Below are 25,414 nucleotides of genomic sequence, written 5' to 3' on the forward strand. Positions count from 1 at the left end.
TTTACTTACAAGGTCAATGTGACCTTGACCTTTGGCACCTTGACCCAAAACTAAATAAGGGTCATCTGCTTGTCACGACCAATCATTATACAAAGTTTGAAGTTCCTAAGCCTAAGCGTTTTTAGTTAACTGATCGGAAACCGATTTTACCTACAAGGTCAATGTGACCTTGACCTTTGACCCCTTGACCCCAAAATCAATAGGTCATCTGCTGGTCATGACCAATCACCATACCAAGTTTGAAGTTCCTAGGCCTAAGCGTTCTTTAGTTATTGATCGGAAACCGTTTTTACCTACAAGGTCAATGTGACCTTGACCATTGACCCCTTAACCCCAAAATCAAATGGGGTCATCTGCTGATCATGACCAATCACCATACCAAGTTTAAAGTTCCTAGGCTTAAGGGTTCTTAAGTTATTGATCGGAAACCGTTTTTAACTACAAGGTCAATGTGACCTTGACCTTTGACCCCTTGACCCCAAAATCTTTAGGGGTCATCTGCTGGTCTTGACCAATCACCATACCAAGTTTGAAGTTCCTAGGCCTAGGCGGTCTTTAGTTATTGATTGACCCCTTAACCCCAAAATCAATAGGGGTCATCAACTGATCATGACCAATCACCATATCAAGTTTGAAGTTCCTAGGCCTAAGGGTTCTTTAGTTATTACTCGGAAATCATTTGGTCTACGGACTGACAGACCGACGGACGGGACGGACCGACAAGTGCAAAGCAATATACCCCCTGTTCTTCGAAGTGGGGGCATAAAAATATGTGTTGACGTAAATTTCTTATTACATGTATCTTTATTTACTAAATAAAAAATAATTATAAATAAATTATACATCTTACACAACAATAAAACCACTGATGACGTATTCAATGGAATTATATCAATATAATTTGATTGTCTTTTTTTATACAAGTAATAAAAAATGATTATATTTTTTTCATCTTTTTAATGTCAACATAAGATCATTGTCATCTGAAATATTTCAATAACATTGTATATTAAAGTTTCACACAATTTATTACATTTTCCGTCTATGTATAACTCTTTCAGTATTTATATATAAAATGTTTCTTATTATTAATTTACAATTTTAATTAAACATTATTAGTATTCAGAAAATAAAGACATAAAAAAGGAAAAAAACAAGAAGAAAAAGATTTATTGACAAAAGTAAATTTATCCCATATTCTATACCGTCAGCTTATTCGCCAGCAGTTTAGAACCATCCACCAGAAGGCGAGAGTCGACAATGCGATAACGCGATGACGACAGTAAGACAATGCGATGGCGACAGTGCGACAATTCGATGACGATAGTACGACAATGCAACAGTGCGATGACGACAATGCGGCAGTGCGATGGCGACAGTGCGATAACACTATCACTCTGTCGTCATCGTATTATCGCGTTATCGCATTGTCGCCATCGCACTGTCGCATTGTCGTCATCGCACTGTCGCATTCTCGTCTTCGCACTGTCGCATTGTCGCATTGTCGTCATCGCACTGTCGCACTATCTCATTGTCGCCCTCTGTATTTACGTATAACCACGATGGCCCTAACGGTATTCCGTACATGTACATGTTTCATTTATTCGTGTCTCCATTTGAAAAAAAAGAAGAAATAAAGTTGGAAAAAAGTGAATCATTGTTCTTGTATGTAATAAGTCTTCGTAAGAGGGTGATGAAGATTCATTCAATTTTATAGGTTAAAAGCCAACATAAACAAGAATGAAATGCAACGATTTGTTTACTTGAATCACCAATGAAATTTTTATAAAGTGAAAAACATAAGACTTTCTTTGTAACGTTTAGACATTTTAATAAGCTAGTTGTACACGTATATGAAGAAAATCGTTTACTGAAATGATTTTAGTGTTACTTAACTATTATGTTATTTGTCTACATTGCGTCAATATATCTTACTTTAAGGGACTTAAGAATATTCGAGATAATAACTCAATCTTGTAAGCTATGGCTGCTGCATGGCTACACGCTTTACCAGCTCTGTAAAAGAAAAGGAAACTAATAAAAAATTTATAAGGTTTACATAAAAATTACACCTATTACCGAAGAATATGACGTTTAGAATACTCCACATGAATTAATAAAAACATGTCAATCTTACTGATTGGCCAGAACATGCTAGCTCCGAAAGTCTCAAAATGTTTTTTATGGGCCTTGTGTTACAGCTTAGATTAAACAAATTGCTATAAAACATATAAATAAAAATTTATAATCTTTTGAACTTACCCTGCCAAACAGGTACAATGGGTTGTGTGGATCTGACCATCTTTTCTCAATATGAGGTAAGTCTTGAACAATGCATTTTTGTACTCTGTCGCTGGCTTGGCAACACTTCAGCTATAACATTAGTAGTATCCTCAATCCCTATGTCGTAGAACAGAACTGGCTTAACATGTCCACATACAAAGTACTGGTAGGCATCCATAGATTTGTAGCATTTCATTTGCTCATTTGAGTAGTAATTGCTACTTTTAACAAATAGTTGTAGATATCAGGGTAGGCAATATCTGGCCATTATTTGGGATCATTTATCCAAGACTTTTTGTCAATTACATAAGGATCTGGAAGTTTTTTTGTCTGCAGAAATGGTTAGTTTATCTAAATAAACAACTAAATCAGTTGCTGACAGCTTAGAAGTATAATCCGACATTTTCAAATGAGTAAAATCCAAAGACAAGGTTATTTTTAAGAATATGTTGACTCCTTTCTAACTAAATGTTATATGAAGTTTGGCTATTAGCAGACAGCTTTTTGCCTCCAGAGATAACCTATGGTCTGTAATGATATGCAGCGTTATATTTTAAGTAATTTTGAAAGGCGTCTCTACATGTGTTTGACGAATACTTCATATTAAGAAATATTATCGTATTGAAAACAGTATTTACGGTACACTTTGCTAATCTATATTCATGCATATTGTAATTGGTTGAGTTCGATTGGGCAATCATCATCAAAAGTGTGAACAATATTCAAAATATATTATATGTTTATTATGGGATGAATTTATTTTAAACAGTGAATTAATATAATATAAAAAAGAACAAAATTTTACAGCAGTATCTATTTGTAGTAATTTACTAATATAAACACACGTACAAGTATCATTATATGAATAGTTCTAATACCCTGTCACAATTCACGTTACATGAACCACGGTTGTAATTAAAGCCGTCCGGGTAAACGTCATTTATTAATTGACATTTGAGCATTTCAGGGGTTATGTTCTTTTTTTTTCGTTTCAAAAGACGGCAATTATAAAATTTGATCAGAACAGAACAGAACAAACAGTTTATTCAAGACTTTACAATAAGTACAAAATCATTATACATATACATAAATAAAAAGTTCATATGATTTGATGACACAATGGAAAATAGCACATTATCACAAATTCATATTTTGAGAGGATGAACTATATTTAATTATAAGTAATATAAGTTCTATGAGAAAATGCGAGTTTAATATAACTAGCAAGATTTTTCAAAATAATATATTTTTTTTTGCATTTAACAACTCTACAAGCTAAATTACACCTGAATTGATATAAAAATAACGTTTAATATATTTTTTCTAATATTATTATAGACATATAAGTATAAAATGATATTCATCTTTAAGGTCCTGTGTATTACAGTATGTACAATAACGCTAATTTCTAGCAACTCTATTCGTACAATACCTAACTGTTTGTAAACGTAAGGTTTACAACTTTAGGTTGCTAGGCAGTATATCAAGGTATGGCTCATACAAAAAAGTATTCTTAGGGTTTGTATACAATGTTAAAACACCACTGTTCTCCTTATCAACATGCCAACTTTAAATAAAAGTGTCTTTCAGTCTTTGTTTAAACAAAGGTATAAATGATTTACTGTTAACAAAAGTAGGATCATCCCAAACATAGTTAAAACCATAATGATATAATAAATTTTTACCTTAGTTAACCAATTACTTTTACAGTTACTGCAATCACCGAGACACAAATTATACACTTCTTTAAGAATTATTATAATGTTATCCGTTTCAAGTAAGCGAAACCAATACTTAATTATCGTAACATATCTTCCAATATACAGTGGGTAACAAGCCAGTTCACCAAAAACAACTGCATTTGAAAGTCTTATATTTACATTTAATATTCTTTTACAATACTTAAGATGTATTCTTTCAATTTCTTCAGACTTACTGTGGCCCCAAATCTCAGCTGCATAATTTAAGATTGATCCAATAAAAGAGTCATATAGATGGCATAATAACTTCGGTTTCAGCTTATATTTATTACAGTTTATCAGTAATACATTTGACGCTTTCAAAGCTTTACCAACAAGCTGTTCCTGGTTTAATGCAAAATTGTCAGTATAATTTAAAACTGTACCTAAATAATTGAAATCATTTACAGCCTCTAGGTGTTTGTCATTATACAAAAAAATTTCAGAGGACAACAAACCACCTCTCTTCCTAAAAACCATAACGTTAGTCTAATATACATTAACCTCTAGACCACTTTGTACTGTAATTGTGTAATAAAACTAAACTATTGTTTATTTCCACAGGTAAATTTCCTAAAATGGCCATATAGTCTGCAAAAGTAACAATATTAAAATGATATCATTTAACTTTTAACCACAATTTATATCATGCTGCAAAAATAAACTCAATGTCATCAATAAAAGGAGAAAATAAAACCTGCGAAATTATCTCCCCTTGACGTAAGCCTACAGCATATTCGAAAAACTCTGAATAACTATTACATATTTTAATACATGATTTAACTTTATTGTACATATCCTTAACAATACGCAATAATTTACCCCTAATACCAGGTTTATGTCATTTTAACCAAAGTGCATTTCTATAAACACTGTTAAAAGCCTTTTTCAAATCAACAAATATGCAATACAAACGTTTATTGTCGTTAATATATTTCTGAACAATAGAAGATAAAACAAATAAAGCATTAGCAGTAGATTTGCCTTTTCTTAACCCAAACTGGGCATCTGACAGTAAACAATTTTCTTCGCAATAGCTATAAATTCTTTTATTTATGATAGATGTAAATATTTTTGACATACAGCTAACTTAAGTTATGCCTCTATAGTTATGTACCTCATTCTCATCTCACTTTTTGTGTAACGGAATTATTTTTACTCCTTCAGTCAAATTATCCGGAAAATATCCGCTATCAAATATTTTATAAAATATATCGCATAAATGTGAAGACAACATATCAATTGACTTAATATAATATTCATTCAATAGAAAATCGTGTCCGTAAGCCTTTCCACGTTTCAAGAAATTGACAGCATCTATAATTTCATTAACAGATATTGGCCGATCTAAAAAGTCGTCAGCATCATCACTAAAGTTGAAATCATGAGTTGAGGCAAAATCCTCAGATTCAACATTAACATTTTGAAATATATCATTTCCTAGTTCAATTTGAAAAGATCTATATAAAATGCCTCTAGACGATTCACATTATTAGGTAACAAACCATGGTTTTTTAAAATATTTGTTCTGGCTTTAACGAGACAAGTTTTATTTCCTGTAACTTTTGACGAAATAAAGACTCGTTACTCTCATGAAGTAATACAGCCTAAATAACATAATATGTTATCTTTGACGTTTAACTTAATTTTTTACGCCATTCCGATTATTATCACTGGGTTTCAAATTGTTTAAAAGAGAGTATTTTTGTTTTAAAAAAGGATTGTATCTAAAGATTTGGATTTTTAAAATCTGCAGCCATCTATAGTTAACAAATTTTTCATAACAAACAAATCGGTTACAACACCTTTTATTTGTACTGATTTACCTTAATTGCCTTTGTCACGATCACGAGTTGTTAAAATCATGTGTTGCCAACTGTCAATTATTTAAAACATGTCGACCCGCAACTATTGTTGTCTGATTGTGTTCGACCGAAAAGGTGTGATTTACACTATATTTCTGCCGAAGGGACCAGAGATCATTGGTGTTCGAGCGATCCGAGGTAGAACCATATATATTATAAAGGTATTTTGCCGGGACAAGGCGATGGGTTCGAGCGAAAGGAGGTATTTGAGCGATCCGAGTTCGAGCGAACGAAGTTTAACTGTAAATGACAAATAAGAAAATAATATTATAGACATTGTCATACAATAAAGAGGCATTTTTTACAATTAACCTACAAGAGCCTAAAACTTTCTAACCATGGCTTGTTTTTCATTTAAAATGTTAACATAATTCTTACTTTTCTACATCTATTTTGCTGAATATATGTCTGTTCTAAATTAAAAAAAATGGCAAAAATTCCAATTTGTTCCTGAATATTCCCATTTTTTTAAAAAGAATTTCTTAGCATTAGTTTAACTATTTAGCAAATAAGAATTTTTATAAAAAGTACACTTGATATGTTTTATCATCAGAGTACATATATACTATACCTGCTTGTTCTAGCCATCAGTCAATTTTCGCACGATTTGCACGTTCAATGAAAATTTAGCAGGCATTTAAATACATATGGTTGTAAACATGACTTAGTTGCATCGTGATTTGAGATTGTAGGAAAAGGTCGTGGGTTATTGGCTAAATGCGCGTCAGAAATAAAAAATTATCTAGATAAAATGCCCTTTCATATCATATAATTGCTATGTGGGTGTCAATGTTTAAGGAAGGTAGAACTAAAACAGTAAACCCAACGAATATTTCAAAAATGCATTTCCAGAATGAATTCTGAGACTTGAAAAGTATGTAGAGATCCATGGTGAATATTTTGAAGGACTATCCTAATTGTTCACAGGTATGTCTTATTTAGAATAAACAGTAGGCTTTCGTTTATAGAATTCCGTAGTAAGCAGTATATATTTGAAATACACAATTTATTCAAGCCTGTCCATAACAGAGTGCAGATTATTTGATGTGCATCGGAAACTCAGGCCTATTTTGTATAAATAAAGAAATTTCAAGTAACAAGAGCCGATTTTAAAGGGTTTAATGTTATGTAAAACAATAACCCTCGTATCTATCTAGTCATTAAATCTTATTTTGAAAGACATTATCTTTATAATTAAAAGATTAATATCTTGACTTATTATTGTGTGCACAGAAGCTTGAGACAGCATAATCTTCAATTGTTTATGCATGTAGGAATCAATTCAATGACTAGCTAAATCAGTTCTTAAATTTCAGACCAATGTATCTATTCTCTTTGGTATCTATATTTTAAGGTTGATATTTGGAGTAATTTTATTTCAAAAGTGTGGACCTTTTAACAGAAAAAACAACAACAAAAACAACAACATTTTGGTCAGAATTGTGTTCAGAATGGATGGCTCCAAAGATGTTCCGGATGAGACAATTTCTTTTAAAGACAGACGGGCTAGGTTCGAAAAAGAAAAAATGCAACACAAAAGGTATTTTAAATTATAACTGAAAAGTCATAACTCATAGACAGATATCGTTTGAACATTTTTTCATGTTTTTTTTTAAATATCATTTATTTCACTATTTTAAGTGTCTAATATATGCAAATGCTATAATTGACGTAGATAGTCTTAATATTAACCGCGAGAAATAAATTATGTAAAAAAGCGTGAAAAAAGTCTTCAAACAAAACAAAAATTTGTGTTTGGAATTTAGAAGCTCTTAATTTAAAGCAATGCACTCTTGTTTTTCATTTGATAAATTTTGGTGTCGAAAATACAGCGGCTGTTTAAAAATCTCTCGCCAACGGATGCCCCTAAATGATTAAGGAAGAAAATGAGAAGACCTCACCGTATGTTTTTTTGTAAAAGTGAAATAAGGATCTGTTCTCTTAAATGGGACCTTTTTATAGCTCTTTGAAAAATGTCAGTTTTTTAATTTCGGGGGGCTGTGTCCTGTGAACGTTACATTTGCCTTGTTGATCTTTATTCTTGTTTTTTATATAATAAAGGTAATACTATTCAGTGGTATATGGCCTCAAAGGATCCCTTGTCTCGCGTTGAAACACGAGATACGGATCGAGACGTGAGGTTCCAGCGAGATGCAAAACAGGTCATGATATTGTCGCCCCATTAAAGCAAAAAGGTACCAAGTGACATTTTCATGTTTTCGAGAAAATCGCGTTTAAAGATTTGAAGTTCCATATCAAATCAGGTTTTTACAACATGGCAAAGAAACTTCACACATATTTAGATAATATTTGATTGTACATGCTCAAAAAGTTGCAAAGCTTATATATTACTAATTAGTGATAATTAATCAATTTAAGGAAATGGTTCCTTTTTGCACTAATAAATATTTTGACTGACAAATGCAAGAAGGTACCATATGAACGCTCGGCCCCTTTTTGCATTGTATGATTTTTAACATTTGCTGTCGAATATATCAAAAAAGGTACCATATGGCAGTTGGCACCTTTTTGTCCCAACAATATTAACAAAAAGCATCGTTTGGTTACCATTTTATTCTACAATGATACAAATAATAATATGAAATTCTTGTGTTTTCAGTTAATGTCTGATACAACTATCACACTTCATGTTTTGAAAGTCTTCCTCTGTAACCAATCTCAATGCCGATATCAAAATCTCTTACATTGTTAGAAAAAATCACAATCATTCTCATCCGATTACATTGTGACATAATCCTTTTCTTTCCTTTATGTTGGTTAAGTGGCATTATAATTATGGAACTCTTTTTGGATAATTTTCTTCGCACACAAAGTAACCAAGTTATTTTTCTTTTGAATAGAAACTGGAGGTTTGTTATCATAATTTCATATATTGTTCACCATTTGTCCACTAATACTTTAGATTCTGTATTCTGAACTTTTATTTCCTTAAAATCTTCAGCATTAAAGCTCTAATTTACAAATACTGACTTTGGGCTTTCCTTTGGTACCTGTATCCATTCCACTTGTAACCAGTTAACTCTTTGTTTGTCAATGGATGTTTAGAGTCTCGGACACTGTTTTTTAATGAAGTATTTGAAAGCAAAAACATGGTTATATTTCATTGGCACAGCAATGTATGGCTGTGAAGTTCTGGCCAGTGATATAAGAAAACACAACTGAATGATACATAATTATACAGGAATTATTTTCTTTGCCCCTTCAAGAGTCAAGTTGTCACTCCATCTGTGAATGACCCGATACAAGAAATTTGTAATCAATCTTGAACTTGGAACTTGTGATAATATAAAAGTAGAGACGCAGCTACGGATCAATTACTGTTTTGTCCCCCTTATGAATCTGAAAAATAAATGACTTATTTGACATAACCAGTTTGGCAAGTAGAAAAGGGGTTTTTATTAAGCAGGAAGCTATTTCACATGCCTCTCTTTGCAGTTGGTTTTATCTCATACATGACTGCAACATTTTTGTCTCATAAGAAATATACTGTCAAGTTGTGTAGCAACAGAGTTTTCTTAAATAGTAAAGCTCACTCACTAATGAGCAAGGGTTTGTTACAACAGCTTTGAGATCAAAACATGCAACATAAACGCATGTGTCACCTTTTGCTCTAACTTCATTTTAAATCTTTTCTTCTTGTGAATTTTCTTTCTGTTTTTTTTTTTGATGTTCAATATATCGTTCCTTGATCGTGCCATCTAGTGTGTCTACTGCCTTCCTATATGTTCGTGCTTAACAGGTTTTATTTCCTTCTATTTACTGTCAATAGTTCACAGTTTCCACATCTTTTTAATGTTTAAGTCATAGTCATGAGATAGGTATTGTTTCTTTCAGTTTTTTCTTGTATAATGAGATTTCATTTTAGAAAATTACTCTTTATGCTGTTTCACCAATTTAACTATATCATAATCTAGTTTATTTGCAGATGTACGCTTCCCTATCATGCTTCTCCTTCCATATAGTTGGCAAGAGTACAGTCAATTACTTTTCTTTTTACGTCCACATTTTTATGAAGAAGTCATTTATACACTATCATTATCTTCGCACTGTTATCATTCCTCAATTGAAAACAGAAACAATACTCTGGGATTTATTGTTATATTTGATGTCCTTAGCAACATCTAGATTGTATTTTCATTAAAAAGCTAAAAGGTACCAAGCGAACAATTTAATATATAAAATAATCTCTTAAGGGTCGTAAATTCTTTGTGTGCAGAAAGGAACCATGTGACACATGGTTCCTTTTTGCATTAAAATAAATGCTCTAAACATATATAGTCATACAATGCAAAAAGGTACTATGTGACACTTGGTACCTTTTTGCTCAAACTGATATCCATATGGTACCTTTTTGCATTACTAAATGGGAAAATATTGACATAGTACCTTTTTTACATAGCCTTATATGTCTGTAAATAAACATGATACTATAGAGATATTTCTACAGATTAAAGATAACATTAAAACATAATGAAAAATGTTAAAAAGTCATTTTTGGCCAAAATGTCGCTTGGTACCTTTTTGCTTTAATGGGGCGTTGTATCGTTGAAACATCAATCGATTAGTTGTTCCGTTTGGACAAAAGTAACATTGTTTTTGTCTCTCTGAACCGCGATGCACGATGGTACAATGATGAAAACAAGATGGTACGATGATGAAGCAGCGATGGCATGATCGTAAAATCACGATGATGCAATGACACCATGGGGAAATTATATCATGCCATCGCAGATTCATCATCGTACTACCGTATTTTCATCATCGTTTCCAATCAAATTTCTTGGAAAAAGTAATGTAAGGATTAACCAATTGTCATCAATGACCGGCCATTTGATGTGAGTGAGGTTCGCTTCAAACATAATTGTAGGATTTTGCAAGACGATTCACCAAGGACAGGTTATAGTATGTCAGTGAAGCCTCGCTTCATACACAATTGTAGGATTTTGCAGGACCATTCACCAAAAACATGTCATTTTATGTCAGTGGAGTCTCTCTTCAATCATACATAAGAGTGTAGTTGTACAGAAAATTCACCAAGGACCGGCCATTTTATTTCAGTCGCTTCATGCATAATTGTAGGATTTTGCAGGACGATTAACAAGAACCTGTCATTTAATGTTAGTGATTTCTCGCTTCAATCATGAAACATTGTGGAGGAGTTGTAAAGGACGATTTACCATGGACCGGCCATTATTTGTCAGGAAAGCCTCGCTTCATACAAAATTGGAGGGTTTTGCAGGACGATTCACCAAGGACCTGTCATTATATGTCACTGACTACTCCTCACTTCATACACATGTAAAGGTTTTGCATGGCGATTTACTAAGGATCTGTCATTAAATGTCAGTGAAATATGATAAACAATATCAACAAGGAAAGGCGGCGTTCAATGAACGCAACCCCCACACGACCAAGCACCAAGAACCAGCAACAAGGAGCCCAGGAGGACCCTACAAGTCAGCCTCACTTCATACATGATTGAACGTATATAGAGTAATGGTGTTTTTTAAAAATGTAAACACACGTCCGAGTGAGTATATTTTATAATAATGTTAGAGTCATTAACTATAACAAACGATAATTTTGTGAGTTTTGGGGCTATCACCTATACATATTATTTAGAAATAATAGAAGTTTGGGTTCCATATTAAACAATTTATTGAAGATAAACTTACTGACAGTTATTGATTTTGTGTCGATGAAAAAGTCCTAATGGCAAAGTCCACATCGTGAATGTTAGTTGCTATTTCTACTTTCAACTTGTTTAGAGGCTAAGTTTTGAGTTGCATCGCAATCTTGTGCAAAGATATATATATATTGAGTCTTTTTGCCAAATATTTATGTGCACGATTGGTTTTCGTCCATTGAAATAACTGTAAGCTAGAAAAGGTAAAATCATTTTGACAGTGCTAAAAGCTACATAGGAACTTTTTATATACCGTCAATAATCTTCTTCAGTTAACTAAATATCTTGCTTAGAACTTTTCGGTGTTTTTAATGTTTCTTCTTTTGGCCGACGGCATTTACCTTGATTAAGGGGCGGTCACACCATGACGTTCAAGTCATCGGTCTATGACGTTGAGGTAACGTTGGTTGTCGCCCATGGTTGCTGGGATAGTGTCAGAAGAACATTGTGTGAACGCCAGTGAATATCGGTAATCGCCGGGAGCCGGCGGAGAACGCTTGTCCAGAGAAAAGTTTTGAATATGCACAAAAGTTCTCACTCAGACCAGCGCTCTTCAACTTTTAATTTCCAAACGCCGAAGACCGTTTGAGAACAGCCATGGAACGTTTTACTAACTTTCGCCGAGCGTTGCATACGTTCGGCTATCGTAAGTCAGACGTTACTCAATCGCTACTTTGTTGTTACTAATCGTGTGCTTTGCAGTGAAGGACTCACTGGCAATTTGTCAACGACCGCTGAACAAAAACCGTGTGACTAACGTAATAAGAATGTCCATGAATATGTGAAAAGCAAGGTTTATTTTGTTTTGGACTACCATAGAGAACACCTGCTATGAAAGATCCTGAAAGATTTTGTAGGCTTTATCAGTAGTGAATTTAAACAAAGCTGCAAACATCGCGGAAACTCACCCGCAGAGAAGAAAAACCCCGACAAAGTCGACTGCAGTGTTGGAATAAATCATGATTTTATAAAGGGAATGGCGAAAGTAATTGGCAGGAGCTAGTAGGAAAAGTCCTCATTCCACCATTTTTGCATTGTCATTATGAAGCTGACAATACAAGAAATATGATTAACAAGGAAAGGTGGCCTTCAATGAACGCAACACCCACATGACCTAGCAACAGAGACCTGCAGCAAAAGGCTTAGGAGGATCCCAAACACAAACAGGATAGGGCACAAGGCGGCAGAGGCGGACATAATTTACTATCAAATTTCAAGCGTTTTGCACCCGTTCGGCCGTAAAAAATAACACGTCAGTAAGACGCTTTACTGTCGTTTTCACACGCTAGTCACATACTTTCAACGCTCGTCTGGCGTTGACAAATAGTTCGTCACGCGCCAATGGCACGTTAGCACACGCCTTTAAGTTTAAGGGGTATCTTACTTATCTTACTTGGTCAATGTTCTTCTCGTGCATAAGACACACGCTAGCTGTGCGTTAGACACACATCACACGCAAGATTCGTCAACCTCATTCTAGAACACTCAAAAATTGAACGATTGAAACGTTCAGATAGCATTGACTAAACGTCGTGGTGTCACGGGCCCATTATACTTTACAATACTCACATAATTCTGCCACTTTTATTGCAAGAAATACATTTCATGCGATCTGATAATTTGTGATAATACAGTTTACACGGTAGTTTTCCATCCTTTCTATTTTATTACAGGAGAAAATTACTTCAGATTCTTATTTGTATAGTGTTTTCTTTAACTTATGTGTATAGTTATTATACAACTATGTTATATTCAATTACATTGTATATTTAATTAACAGACCTATGCCAAAAGTTGTAGTTATTCTATCCTGTAACATACTATTCTTTTTAACTCTTTAATTAAAGTAATATTATATAGAATGATAATTTTGAAAGTTTTTTTCCTGATGATCTTGTGTCTGTTGGTAAGCGTTTATTATCAAGCATTGTTACATAATTTGGACAATCTTAGTGTTTATGATGAAGATATGTAAAGACTGAAAAGAAAAGAAAATTGAATAACTTAATAGATAGATATAATTGAATTTTATGTAGTAAGCTACTCGAAATAATTATCATTGACTATTATAGTAGTCTTATCCACTAATCCAACATTATCAGTACTGTTACATATTGCTTAACAATAAGAATCTGAAAGTCATAGATAAAATTCCTTCCTATTAACTTTGCTACCAATATAACAATGCATAATAAACCTTCAATCAGTATTGTTGTTTATTCGAACAGATGAATGAGGAGGAATCAAACAGTACTTCAGATGAGAAGATGTTTGTAAAAAAAAGGGTGGAGATGTTCGAAAAAAGTCATGCAACACCAAAGGTATTCTTGCTAATAAGTCTAAGCGTCAAATGTAAACATAGAAATAGATTTTTAAATACATTATTTCAAACATCAGCTCTTTAAAAATATTACTTTTTATTTTTTCGTTCGTTTTAAAACGTATAAGTCAAATATTTACAGGAGTTCATGTTCGTAAAAAAAACCTTCTGGTCATATTTCCATATCTGTAAGGTTGAGCTCATACATTGAACTCTTACTGGTAAGTTTTAAACACGAGAAACATTACTTACCAACCTGTTAACTAAGTAAGGAACTTTAAACATTAATATAACGAAATGTTGTTACTTAATATATTATTTGGATAATATTTTATATCAGGTTTATCGACTTGTTAGAACGTAAATTGATATCAAAGTTAAAAAATGACACCTATATATATATATATATATAGGTGTAATTTTTTAACTTTGATATCAATTTACGTTCTAACAAGATATCAAACACTCAAATGCATCATATTATTCAACGAAAATGTTCAAGGCCTATCGTAGAAAATTCTTATAAACATATATATAACTTGTTATTTGTTTATTTGATTGGGGGTTTACGTCACACCGACACAGTATAGGTCATTTGGCGACGTTCCAGCTTTACTGGTGGAGGAAGACCTCAGGTGCCCTTCCGTGCATTATTTCAGGCACGAACGGGCATCTGAGTAGAACCACCGACGTTCCGTAAGCTAGGTGGATAGCGTGCTCACAAGAAATAATCCAAAGTCCCTGACGGGATTCGAACCCACAGCTATGAGGGCAAGTGGTTTGAAGCCAAAGAACTTAACCACTCGACCACGGAAGCCCCTGTATATAACATATAAATTGAAATAATTCGGCAACAAAAAAGCTTTATACTCTTTCTATAATATGTTTTATATAATCATTTTGGAGTCTTATTTTAAGTTTATCAGAAATTATCATAGTCATTTTACATCATTGTTACATCCAACAAAAGATATTTTAATGATTTTAAAAGTACTTCTTTATAAGTAATAAAATGTTAATGAATCAGTCATGTGAAGTAATGTAAGTAAATGTGATGTAAGGTGAAGAAAAGTAATACACTATAGTTTTGGTTGTTCGTTTTATTAAAATAGTAAGAACAGTAAGCCGATTATTTAATATGTAGACAAATATATTGTACTCTGATTATACCCAATGTATTTAGAATGAAAAACGTGTTCAACGCTTGCAGTCTGGTTTTGATGACAGTTTAAAATTAGCAAGAGATTCGAAAACGTCTTCAAAACAAGTGATGGAAACAAAGCATTTGAAAACAGTATGTATCGTATGAATAAAGCCTAAATGCAAAGGTAAGGTTGATGTAAATGATTTATAAAAAGACCTGAAAGAGAAGTTAACAAACCTAAACAAAGCTACTTTGTATTTTGTGCTCCGCTTAGCATAACTGGAAGAGCATCGAATTTAGGGTCAATAGTTCGATATTGGGGCAAGGCGAATTTCTCTGTGACAACCGATTTCGTACATTGAGTCTAATAATAATTGTCTCTCACCTATCATGTGAGATGAGTAGTTGGTCAGTTGCGGAGAAGTTGAAAACATGATAAAAGACGGTTAAGTAGATCAACCAAAATAATGTGTTAAATTGGCGTAAAAACAGAAAAATAGAAAGACAGAAACAAACTTTGTATTCTGCAACACTGTCGTATTGATTTTTAATTTTTCTTTAGTAGAGATATATTTATTATGCATATATTTTATACACATTAATTTTAAAAATATACTTTTTGTTAGCATTATTTATGGAATAAAAGTCTATCAAATGATTTAAACGGAAATATTTCAAGAATGGGTATGAAAAGCAGACGACAAAGATGTACGGTGAGATTTTGGTATTACATTTATATTTTTAAGAGTTGCTTACATCGCTGCAAACATACAGGTTAAAATAAGAGACACTAGAAAAAAGTGATGTTTCATGTATATCATATCAATAACAAAATAGACGGACGTTAATTATTTTGATTTAAAGGCATGTCATCAATTTTTAATGAATAAGGTTTATTAGTGATATATTATGTTTGGCAAATTATAGAGTTCAAAATATGGACACTTAAGAGTATTTCAAAAACCTCTCTGTTTGGTACGGAATGATAACAATGTATTGTCAACAGTTGAAAGCGTTATGGAAGAAATATCGACGATCGAGGACACTGTTAATATCATTGCAATAGCAGGGCCGTACAGGACCGGAAAATCCTACCTTATGAATATGTTGGCTGGCGTTAAACGATGTATATTAATTTCTCATGTTGCAATTTGAATGATAGATAATATCAATCATATCTGTCACACATTTACACGTGATCCTTAATATTGTTAAATATATCATACATATCATTCGTTTAATCAAAATCACATTTAATTATTGCAGATAGGTTCATATTTTGCTTATAAGTGAACGTGAAACAAATGATCGCACATCGTTTGGTGCAATCAAACACAAAAATAATACATGCGATATATGTTTTGTATAACACAAATAACTTTAAAAAAGAAAACCACAAAACAGCTGCAGTATTAAGATCCGTTGTCTAAGAGAAACACGTTAAAAATAATTGCAATACAATTATAACTATGTTTCATAATAATAACCGAAAGGATTTCCTCTTGGAAATACAACTGACGCAACAACAAAAGGGCTGTGGGTATGGTGTTTGGAACATCCAGAACGAAAAGATGAGGTTCTGATGCTTATTGACACTGAAGGAATTGGCGATGTTAAAAAGGTAAATTACTTCAACAGACATAGGTAATCATAAATATTTGTGATCCATTTGTCAAGTAAACTTGCAATTTAAAAAAGACACAAAAAGAATGACATACGTCTTGCAAGAACAAAGACAAGCAACAATTAAAGATAGGATAGATTTTAAGTGTAGTTTGATTAAATGTTAGACATACTTACTTTTTCAATAATATTAGATATTTTCTAAAACATTAAATCGAAGGCAACATGCACTTTATCATTTTAAGTGCATTAGTTGAAAAAAATAACTTATTATCAATTATTGAACTATGATTGTACTAACGCCAAATAGTGTGTTTAAAGTTTACAAACGTTCATTTTAACCGAGATGCAAACAATTACAGAATATCAAATTATCTGAAAGAAATGTGCAATCCAATTCTTCCAGATATATCATAACATTTCGAAAAGGAATATAATCTTGATAGCGATTGTTACAAATCATCTAAAGACTCGTATAAGAAACTTATACTTATAAAGATTTTTTAATGGTGCACGGGTTTAGACATATTTAATTTCTTAGGCTCCCTGATGGTAGCTTTTATTTCGCGCGTTGTCCGTCAATCCGTCCGTCCATTTGTTTTTCCGTCTTCCACTCTTGTTGGAGAGACTAACTCGAAAAAGTACTGAAGTAATTTTATTTAAACACAGTGATACAGATTATTGAGAGGAAGTCTGATCTTTAAACTATCAATATCATATTGAAACTAAACATTGCTGTTGAAACTAAGGAGAGACAGTGCAGTGTACTGAATGAATGTGATCAAATTCCTTATTGAGGTTTATTAATCACTATGTCATATATAAGAACTGAAATAAATATAATATTTGACATACAATCTTAGAGAGGTACAAAAATACTCTTGGTGCTTAGCAAACTTTAAGTAGTATATTTTAAGTTAAAACAGGATATATCACTAAATCCCACGAAACAGCAATTTTACCTGAAGCATGATGCAACCAAATACGTTAGAAACATGTGAATATAGGACGTCTAAAATCAACCATGATTAACAAGACCAAGAGGATTTACAAATGTATCCATTTGAATTTGGAAGCTATTTGTTCAATAACTGAAACAGACTTTTGTGTTGAGCAATGTACTTATGATATTCATGGCACAACATGAAAGTTATGGTTGGTTAAAAGTCAAGAAATACACATTCATGTCCGCTGCGCAAGAGGATTTAGCTGTCCTTCAGACTGCCTTGTATTGTTAGATTTCGTTAAAGAAAAGAATCTTACCACATTCCTTTGATTATTGTGTCCTTTTTGTTCATACAAAATAACGTTATTTAATGTTTTAAACATTTTAGGGCGATGAAAAGAATGACAATGACATTCTTTGTCTAGCTATACTTATAAGTGGAACATTTGTGTATAACTGTATCGGAGTTATAAACCACGATCTTTTGAAGAAGCTTTCGTATCCTTTTGCATTTTCTCATATTTGACTGACAGAAAAAGTTTTCCTTAAAGTGACATCATGCCCATCCAATCGTAAAAAGCGAGTGTGCAGATTAAGTTAACTTTATTTTACATTTTGCCAAAAATAATTATAATCATAAATATAATCATTCACCTATGTTACACACTAAAAATTTCTACCAATGTCCTTCCAAATTCATCATGTTACCGTAAATTAAAAAAAGAGAGGTTCAGTATTTTTATATCTCAGACAGTTTTTATGTTTTTACTAAATAATTAACATATTCATCAATTGTGTGAGTTTTTATTTCTGTCAAATGTCCCAGACACACCCCAACCACATCAGCAGGGCACTCCGAAGACACCAAACCCGCATTTGGAGAGGACACAGTGGCGGCTAAAGAAGAGGAGGGAACGCAATAAGTGAAACAATTAGAAACATAAGGGGGCCAAATGGGAATTTAAGAAATAAGGTGTGCAATGGGAAAGTCGGGGGAAGGGAAATCTGGATGAACGGGGTAGGGGTCGAAAGAAAATACTTACCGTTAAAGACAATTTAACCAGGTTGACATCACAAAACATGCAAACATTCAAAACATGTAACTATACACACATGTATAACACGGGAATGAACACATAGGGGTACAGACTTGGAACGGTCAGTGGTAGTTACACCACTGGGGAGTTAAAACTGGTTTAACGCGCCCCAAACCTCACTCCTATACGTTTCTTTATGACAATAATATGAAATATAAAATGAAACCTACCATACTTTAATTTTAAGATATAAAACAAAGAGTTTAACCCAAAAAATCAAGACAATATTAAGTACTTAAGATATTTTATTTAAAAATACAATTCAGGTGCAGCAAAAATTCAAACGATTAGTTAAACTCTTTTGCTACAATCTGTTCCAATCTACTATTTCTGGGCATGTATTAAGTGTTTCATGATGGTGTTTGAATACTTTTTCGGCTGTCTTTCACAGCTTTTGCAAATAAAAATAAGAATAAGAAGTTAAAAGTGAGATATAGCTGAAAAAGATAAATAAAGAATCCCTAAAGAAAGCTCAACACGACAAAATTGAAAATGTTGCAGGCTCGGTTTGATTCATATGAAGTTTCATATTGACAGCAAATTTTGTACAAAAGACAACAATTTTTTTTTTAAATGATTGGTAAAAAACTGCACCCCGTCATAAATTAATAGTCATTCTATGTTCTGGCTAAGACCATTTTATGCAGGATCTTGAATACAACAAATATGTAAATTTCACATTTATAATGTTACGGAAGTATTCTGAAAAATAATAAATAAGTAAGACAAGATAAATATCCAGTAGTTGAAATATTTATACTTTGTAAAAATATATGATATTACAATTTTATAGAATTTTTATTTAACAATTTTATCATTATCTTATTTGGAAGTTACTTAAATCTCAATCTTCCCATAGTCTGTATTTAAAAATTATATATAAATATTTTTGTACACAGAACATTTGCAAACATATTTATATAACTTACTCAATGCATTCGCTTTCATGAGGGCTAATTGGTAATGTTTGAAAGTTGTACTAATAAAACTTTGTGGACAACCCAATGTCAGCCTTATTATTAGTTAAGATAAATTCTATTATGTAGTATTCTATTATTATGTAGTAGTCTATATATGACCTTATATCCTTACTGAGCTTCTTGTGGTTTCTTTCTTTTATATTCTTTAACAAAAAAACAGGTTTGTGACAAAACTATCTGGCAAAATACTTATGAGTGACGAAATACCACAACACATTCTTGATATTGGTTTTGTCTTTCCTACGTTTGTTCTTTGTCTGCGTGACTTCACACTTAACATCCCTGAAAATGAAACACCAGACACATATTTTGAAAAAAGTTTAGCTGTAGAAACGGACGTAAAACAGACGAAAACACAAGAGTACAATGAAATAAAAAAATCAATATTAAAGCATTTTCCAAGGAGAAAATGTTTTGTTTTTGGAATCCCAGTATCAAACGGTAAAATCTTAGACAGATTAGAGGAAGTTCACGAATCAGAACTGAGTGAAGATTTTCGTGCAGACACAAAAAAGTTTCTACGATATTTGCTCAGTATCAAACCCAAAAAAATGTTTGATGGCAGTTCTATTAATGGAAGAAGTATGTTTTTGCAATAGTGTTATCACCTCACTTTGAAATCTTTCTAAATTATTTTCTTTGCTTGAACTTTAAAAAAGTAGAGTCAAAATTTAAAAAAAAGATCATAACATAAAATGACAACCAACTATCAAATATATCAATTTAAAGCAAGTCTGAATTGTTCACATTATATCAAATTTATTTATTTGTTATTTGTATTGCTTCCGAGAGGTCACCCCTCTTAATAATTCTATCTGTTCCAGTGTTTGCCTCTTTGACTAAGAAGTACACAGATTCACTTGCAAATGGTAAAATGCCGTGTATTGATGATGCCTTCACAACAATGGCAAAACAGGAAAATGAACTTGCTTTGGAAGAAGCTGTGGGCATGTGTTAACGGCAGATAAAATCTTTGGGAGTCCCGTTGCCTGCAGATTTTGAAGGAAAATACCAACAAATGCAAAGTGATGCCCTTAAACATATTCGTAAGAAATCTGTGCTGGATAGTCGACAAGAATATCAAAAGAAGGCAGAAGTAAAATTTAGTTTTAAAGGCTTATTATGTTTCAGAAATATTAAAACATCTTTTTGTAAAGGAAAGGACAAGCACGTGTCTAATTACTTTTTACAATACTAGTAGATTAAAAACATATCATATCCTATCACCAGAATTAAGGAGCGCTGAATGTAAAATAATTTGTCAGAAAGAAAGCAAATGTGGTATTTTGACTTTTAAACAAAATAAATATTCACTATAACTGATTTGAATACAAAAAACGTCTGGAGCTAAAGATGATATAACGTTATCAACAATCAGTTATTCACAGAACTTGTAGCAGGGTAAAATTATAAAACGAAAATAGAAATAGGGATAATACCATTTATGCAGCTTATTAGGCTTCCTTATCTGTCTTACACAATGTGCTAACCTCTTATAAAATATATATTTCACCACTTTCCATTTTTATTTGACTTCAAATTCAATTATTTAGATTATACAGTTCGGGTTGGCTACAGGTCACTATGTGCGCTCGATAAACTATGACGTCAATTTGAATATTATTCTGTGTAATTTTTAGTATATGAAAGACGTTAGTTACGAGGATATAACACTGGCTGGGCGACATCAAGGGGTGTTTCTGCTAAAAAAAATGGCGAGGCCGTAAGGCCGATACAACTTTGCAGAAACATCCCGAGATGTCGCCCGGCCAACGAGTTTCATATACTATAACTGTTTTATCGCAATGGCACAATGCTTTCTTTTCGTTGTTTTTAGTGTTGTTTTTGTTTTGTTTACTAACAGCTATTTATGAAAGGCAGTTTTTTCAAGTTGTTTTCGCTGCCGCAAAAAAAGAAGAAAAAAAAGATATAGAAAAGACATACATTACTGAGTATAATGGGTTAGTAAGAACAAAGAAAACGTTCGAAAACATGCGATAAAATCAATTGCCGGTTTCATAATTTTTGAATATATGGTAACAAATTTCATAAGTAGATATCTATATTACACCAACGTAAATATAGAATACACACTTATGAAATTATAGTAATTTTTATCCGAATTTTGCTTATATTTTACTTACTGATAAACAAAGATTTTATTATTTGTTATTTGAGAGACATCAATAACCGTTTCAAATAAAGGTATCAAAAAGAGTCCTTTTTCACGAGACTTATGTCTTAGGTTAAGACATTCCTATCAATTTCACTTTCAGTTTCATGATTTGAAAGCCAAAAATATTTTAATTCATTTGAAACATAGTGTGTGAATTTCATGTTATTATCACTTAAGCCATTTAATTTGAATAAAAACCTTTCACTCGCCTACCCTACCATCTGAAATCAACTTTATAACAAATAGTTTGTTGTTTGAATTTGTGTTCTTCATTATATTAATGTTTTCTCACGTCTAAATGTTAATCTGTTATAATTTCTAGGGAGCAATGGATTCATTTAAGATAAAACAGATGGTAGAAAATAATATCCATGTTCAACAGAAGTGCGCTAAAGAACTTCAGTCCATGTATGACAAATTGATTAAGCCAAAAGTCGCAAATGGAACATATCTTAAACCAGCGGGCTATACCGAATATAGAGAGGATTTTGCTATAATAAGAGAAAGTATCAAACAAAGTCTACACGAAGTCAATCCAAACGTTGTAAGATATTTTACATTTTAATTTTTTTTTTAAAAATATAGTACGTATTGCATTAGAGAAAAAATCGAAATAAGTCTTGCAACACATTTAAAAAGCTTTATTTTATTACAAAGTAAATTTATTGCATTCTTCAATATTATTTTTTTTTTGTTAATTTTAGAGGTGCCTCTTAAATGTACTAATTGAAATGAAAGTAAAATCTATGAAAATTTCAGCTTAAGTTAAGTTGTCTTGAGTTTGAAAACCGATGTAGAAAACAAGATGAAAAAATATGGACGAAGGCCAGCATAAATGGATTACAAATAGAAGGTACTGTGATATATGTAAATATTGTTTTATATAAACAGATAAATAAGCAATAATTACCGTAAGAGTGATTATATTTCAGTTGATTTGGAAGTAACTGAGAAGCTAGTCGACTCAAAATTATTCATAGAATTTGAATGGATAAAACATGATATTTTAAGAATATACATGTATAAATTCAAGACAGAATATGATCCGTATGGCTTAACAAATCACCTGTAGCTTTCTGTAATAAATCCTCAAAAGTAAAGTTATAAAATTGTCTTTTGTTTTAGAGGTCTCACTTTTTATTCTTGACGCATTATAGATAAAGAATATTTCGATTATTAAGAAAAACTTCTTTTACACAGCTGAAATTCAGAAACACGCTGAAATGTTGGCAGTAAAAAATGACAAACTACTTCAAAAGAAAGATTTGAAGAAAAGTTCTGAAGAAGAAAAATGGAAGGCTTTTAAAGAGGAACTGGCATCTGAAAGAGAGAAGGAACGGAAAGAACTAGAGGAAAAGTATGCAAAATTACTAGCAGATTATGAGACAGACAAGAAAGATTTAGAAAGTGCGATGAAGGAAAAAGAAGAACTTAATAAACGTCTCGAAAATCAAAGCTCATCTTACAAAATTGTAAAGGCCAAACCTGCTATGAAACAAACAGTGTTTAAAACCATGCTGAGCCTCATTCCTATTGTTGGTCCAGTATTGGCTGGGGTGTATGAAAGATTTTCATCTGATGATTAAGTTATTAATTTTGTATAATGAGTGACAATCATTTTAAAAAGAACAGATAATGATAAATGCAGTTACATGTTTGGAAAGAATAATTTGTTTAACATAATCATATTCATTTGCATATATTTTATTTATCATATTACTGTAAATGAGTGAAGGGTATATCGCCTTAATACATATTAGCATATTTTATATTATTTACATTTATTGACCAAAGTAGACCAATTGACACGAATATTCAATTAAGGAGATATTAGGTTTCGATCTTGGCGTTAGAGACAGAAAAAAGTAAGCAAACAATCATATTAACTTTAAAATAATTTGAATCTATCGCTTTTATATTTGCCTTTGTCTTCAACACCTACACTGATGGAAAAAAAAATAGCAAGTTTGAAAATAGAAAACTTTTGAAGTACTAGCAAACAAACAAACATTCCATTTACTCACAGACGTTGTTCTACAGTCATTCCATGTTTAGATTAACGAGCTGGAAATTTGAGAAAGGAAAATGAAAAAAAATGGATTTCACTGGTGTAAAATATGAAATCAAAGTTAAGAATTTATAAAAAGTGTATGATTGCACATATTCTTTTGTTAATTTTTTGATATTTGTTACTTTGCGATGATGGTCAGTCATGTGACGCATATCATAGCACTCATGTCATAAATAAAATGTCATTGTTTTTTATATAAAGATAGTCCTTAGCTAAAGAGTTGATGATAAATATATATTTCTTTGATATTTTGTTCGACTATACTGAAAAGCGAACATTACATTATCTAAATGATAGTTCCTTAGCTGAAATTGATAAAAAATTACTTACTTTTCTACATTATTTAAATTCTTTAAATTATTATATCCATTTATTTCACTTTATTGTGACATACAGTAGATATAAGCTTTATGGTTAACATACCATTTTACTATAATTCATGATATGTTACAGAGCTGGCATGATGTTTGTGTAATATAGGGGTACGTTTCATTTGTCACCTTGTAAAGATATATACTTATTGTGTACATATGTTGATTGTAATCGATTTAAAGTGTTTTGTTTTTATTTAAGTCGTCACTGTCTATTTCCTTAGTTATATAAGATATACTTTTTAAAACTATTTTCTATTTAATGAACTTTTGTTATAATAAATTGAAATAAGAATACAGGAATTATGGCTATATACAGTAATGTACTCACAATAATATTTCCATTAATTGAAGAAAGAGGTTTACATATTACCTCAATCTATTCTATTAAATCCATTAAATATTAAAAGCGCTACTGTTAATAAATATTCTAACACGCTTCACAAAATTCCCCAGGATAATTAAGTGCATTATTATACGATTTATGCACAACATAAAAAACGAGTGCTTACACTTCATATGACGTCATATATGACGTCAATAAACCAATTGATGTAGGAAATTACTTCTACACTAAGTATAATTCGTCATATTTCTATCAATTCTCTTTTTTGGGATGTTAGAATTGAAATAGATATTAATTTTTCTTGCATTGTGGTATAAAAATGCACGATTTATCGTTCCAATGCTTTGTAAGTAATCACTCAGGCCTATCGGCCTTCGTAATTATATTCATGCGCTTTTGAACTTAAACCGTGCATTTACCTACAACAATGCACTCAAAATGATTTTTTTTCCTAAACCAAGATCAAATTATACGTTATTTTTGTTCATTTATATTTCTTTGATAGTGATTGTTTTTGTTTTGTTTTCTTTCTCATTGCCATGTAGATAGATATATTTGTCACTTCGCTTCACATTCAATTATCATAGGTCTACACACATACCATATTGATGTGCGCTGATATATTTCTAATGACTTATACACATATATGGCTAATGATATTTTAATAATTGTTGTATATAATGTTCACCGCTTAAAATGACAACGTTTATCTTATGTTTGATTTTTGTTCATCAACTGAAAAACAC

At 31.8% G+C, this 25,414-nt stretch overlaps 3 protein-coding genes and 1 long non-coding RNA gene across 4 annotated transcripts; all 4 read left to right on the forward strand.

Moving 5' to 3' along the window:
* Nucleotides 1-7,168: 7,168 nt before the first annotated feature.
* LOC132720901 (uncharacterized) lies at nt 7,169-15,619 on the forward strand. The gene is made up of 3 exons (XR_009624397.1): nt 7,169-7,427; nt 13,823-13,915; nt 15,098-15,619. It is a non-coding gene; the product is annotated as an uncharacterized LOC132720901 (long non-coding RNA).
* A 119-nt stretch (nt 15,620-15,738) lies between these two features.
* LOC132720899 (guanylate-binding protein 6-like) lies at nt 15,739-18,550 on the forward strand. The gene is made up of 4 exons (XM_060705133.1): nt 15,739-15,742; nt 16,552-16,679; nt 18,016-18,125; nt 18,454-18,550. Exons 1-4 carry the CDS (start codon nt 15,739-15,741, stop codon nt 18,548-18,550), a joined length of 339 nt encoding a protein of 112 aa, XP_060561116.1.
* Nucleotides 17,965-20,932, forward strand: LOC132720897 (guanylate-binding protein 2-like). Its single transcript, XM_060705131.1, has 3 exons — nt 17,965-18,125; nt 19,865-20,286; nt 20,529-20,932. The coding sequence occupies exons 2-3, from the start codon at nt 19,896-19,898 to the stop codon at nt 20,660-20,662; spliced, it is 525 nt and encodes a 174-aa protein (XP_060561114.1). The 5' UTR covers nt 17,965-18,125; nt 19,865-19,895; the 3' UTR covers nt 20,663-20,932.
* Nucleotides 20,723-24,808, forward strand: LOC132720896 (uncharacterized). Its single transcript, XM_060705130.1, has 4 exons — nt 20,723-20,800; nt 22,203-22,424; nt 22,640-22,733; nt 23,081-24,808. The coding sequence occupies exons 1-4, from the start codon at nt 20,723-20,725 to the stop codon at nt 23,464-23,466; spliced, it is 780 nt and encodes a 259-aa protein (XP_060561113.1). The 3' UTR covers nt 23,467-24,808.
* The last annotated feature ends 606 nt before the right edge of the window (nt 24,809-25,414 follow it).

The sequence above is a fragment of the Ruditapes philippinarum genome, unplaced genomic scaffold (assembly GCF_026571515.1).
Source record: "Ruditapes philippinarum isolate M1 unplaced genomic scaffold, ASM2657151v2 ctg1376_1_1_1_1, whole genome shotgun sequence".
Classification (NCBI taxonomy): domain Eukaryota; kingdom Metazoa; phylum Mollusca; class Bivalvia; order Venerida; family Veneridae; genus Ruditapes; species Ruditapes philippinarum.

What these genes read in the sequence shown, in the direction of transcription:
- LOC132720896 (XM_060705130.1), top strand. Translation starts at nt 20,723, where the DNA reads ATGCAAAGTGATGCCCTTAAACATATTCGTAAGAAATCTGTGCTGGAT. An exon ending in ACGAAGTCAATCCAAACGTT is followed by an intron (nt 22,425 to 22,639) that starts GTAAGATATTTT and finishes TGAAAATTTCAG; the next exon opens with CTTAAGTTAAGTTGTCTTGA. An exon ending in AAATGGATTACAAATAGAAG is followed by an intron (nt 22,734 to 23,080) that starts GTACTGTGATAT and finishes TCTTTTACACAG; the next exon opens with CTGAAATTCAGAAACACGCT.
- LOC132720897 (XM_060705131.1), top strand. Translation starts at nt 19,896, where the DNA reads ATGAGTGACGAAATACCACAACACATTCTTGATATTGGTTTTGTCTTT. An exon ending in CAGTTCTATTAATGGAAGAA is followed by an intron (nt 20,287 to 20,528) that starts GTATGTTTTTGC and finishes TATCTGTTCCAG; the next exon opens with TGTTTGCCTCTTTGACTAAG.
- LOC132720899 (XM_060705133.1), top strand. An exon ending in GAATTGGCGATGTTAAAAAG is followed by an intron (nt 16,680 to 18,015) that starts GTAAATTACTTC and finishes TAAACATTTTAG; the next exon opens with GGCGATGAAAAGAATGACAA. An exon ending in GATCTTTTGAAGAAGCTTTC is followed by an intron (nt 18,126 to 18,453) that starts GTATCCTTTTGC and finishes CAAATGTCCCAG; the next exon opens with ACACACCCCAACCACATCAG.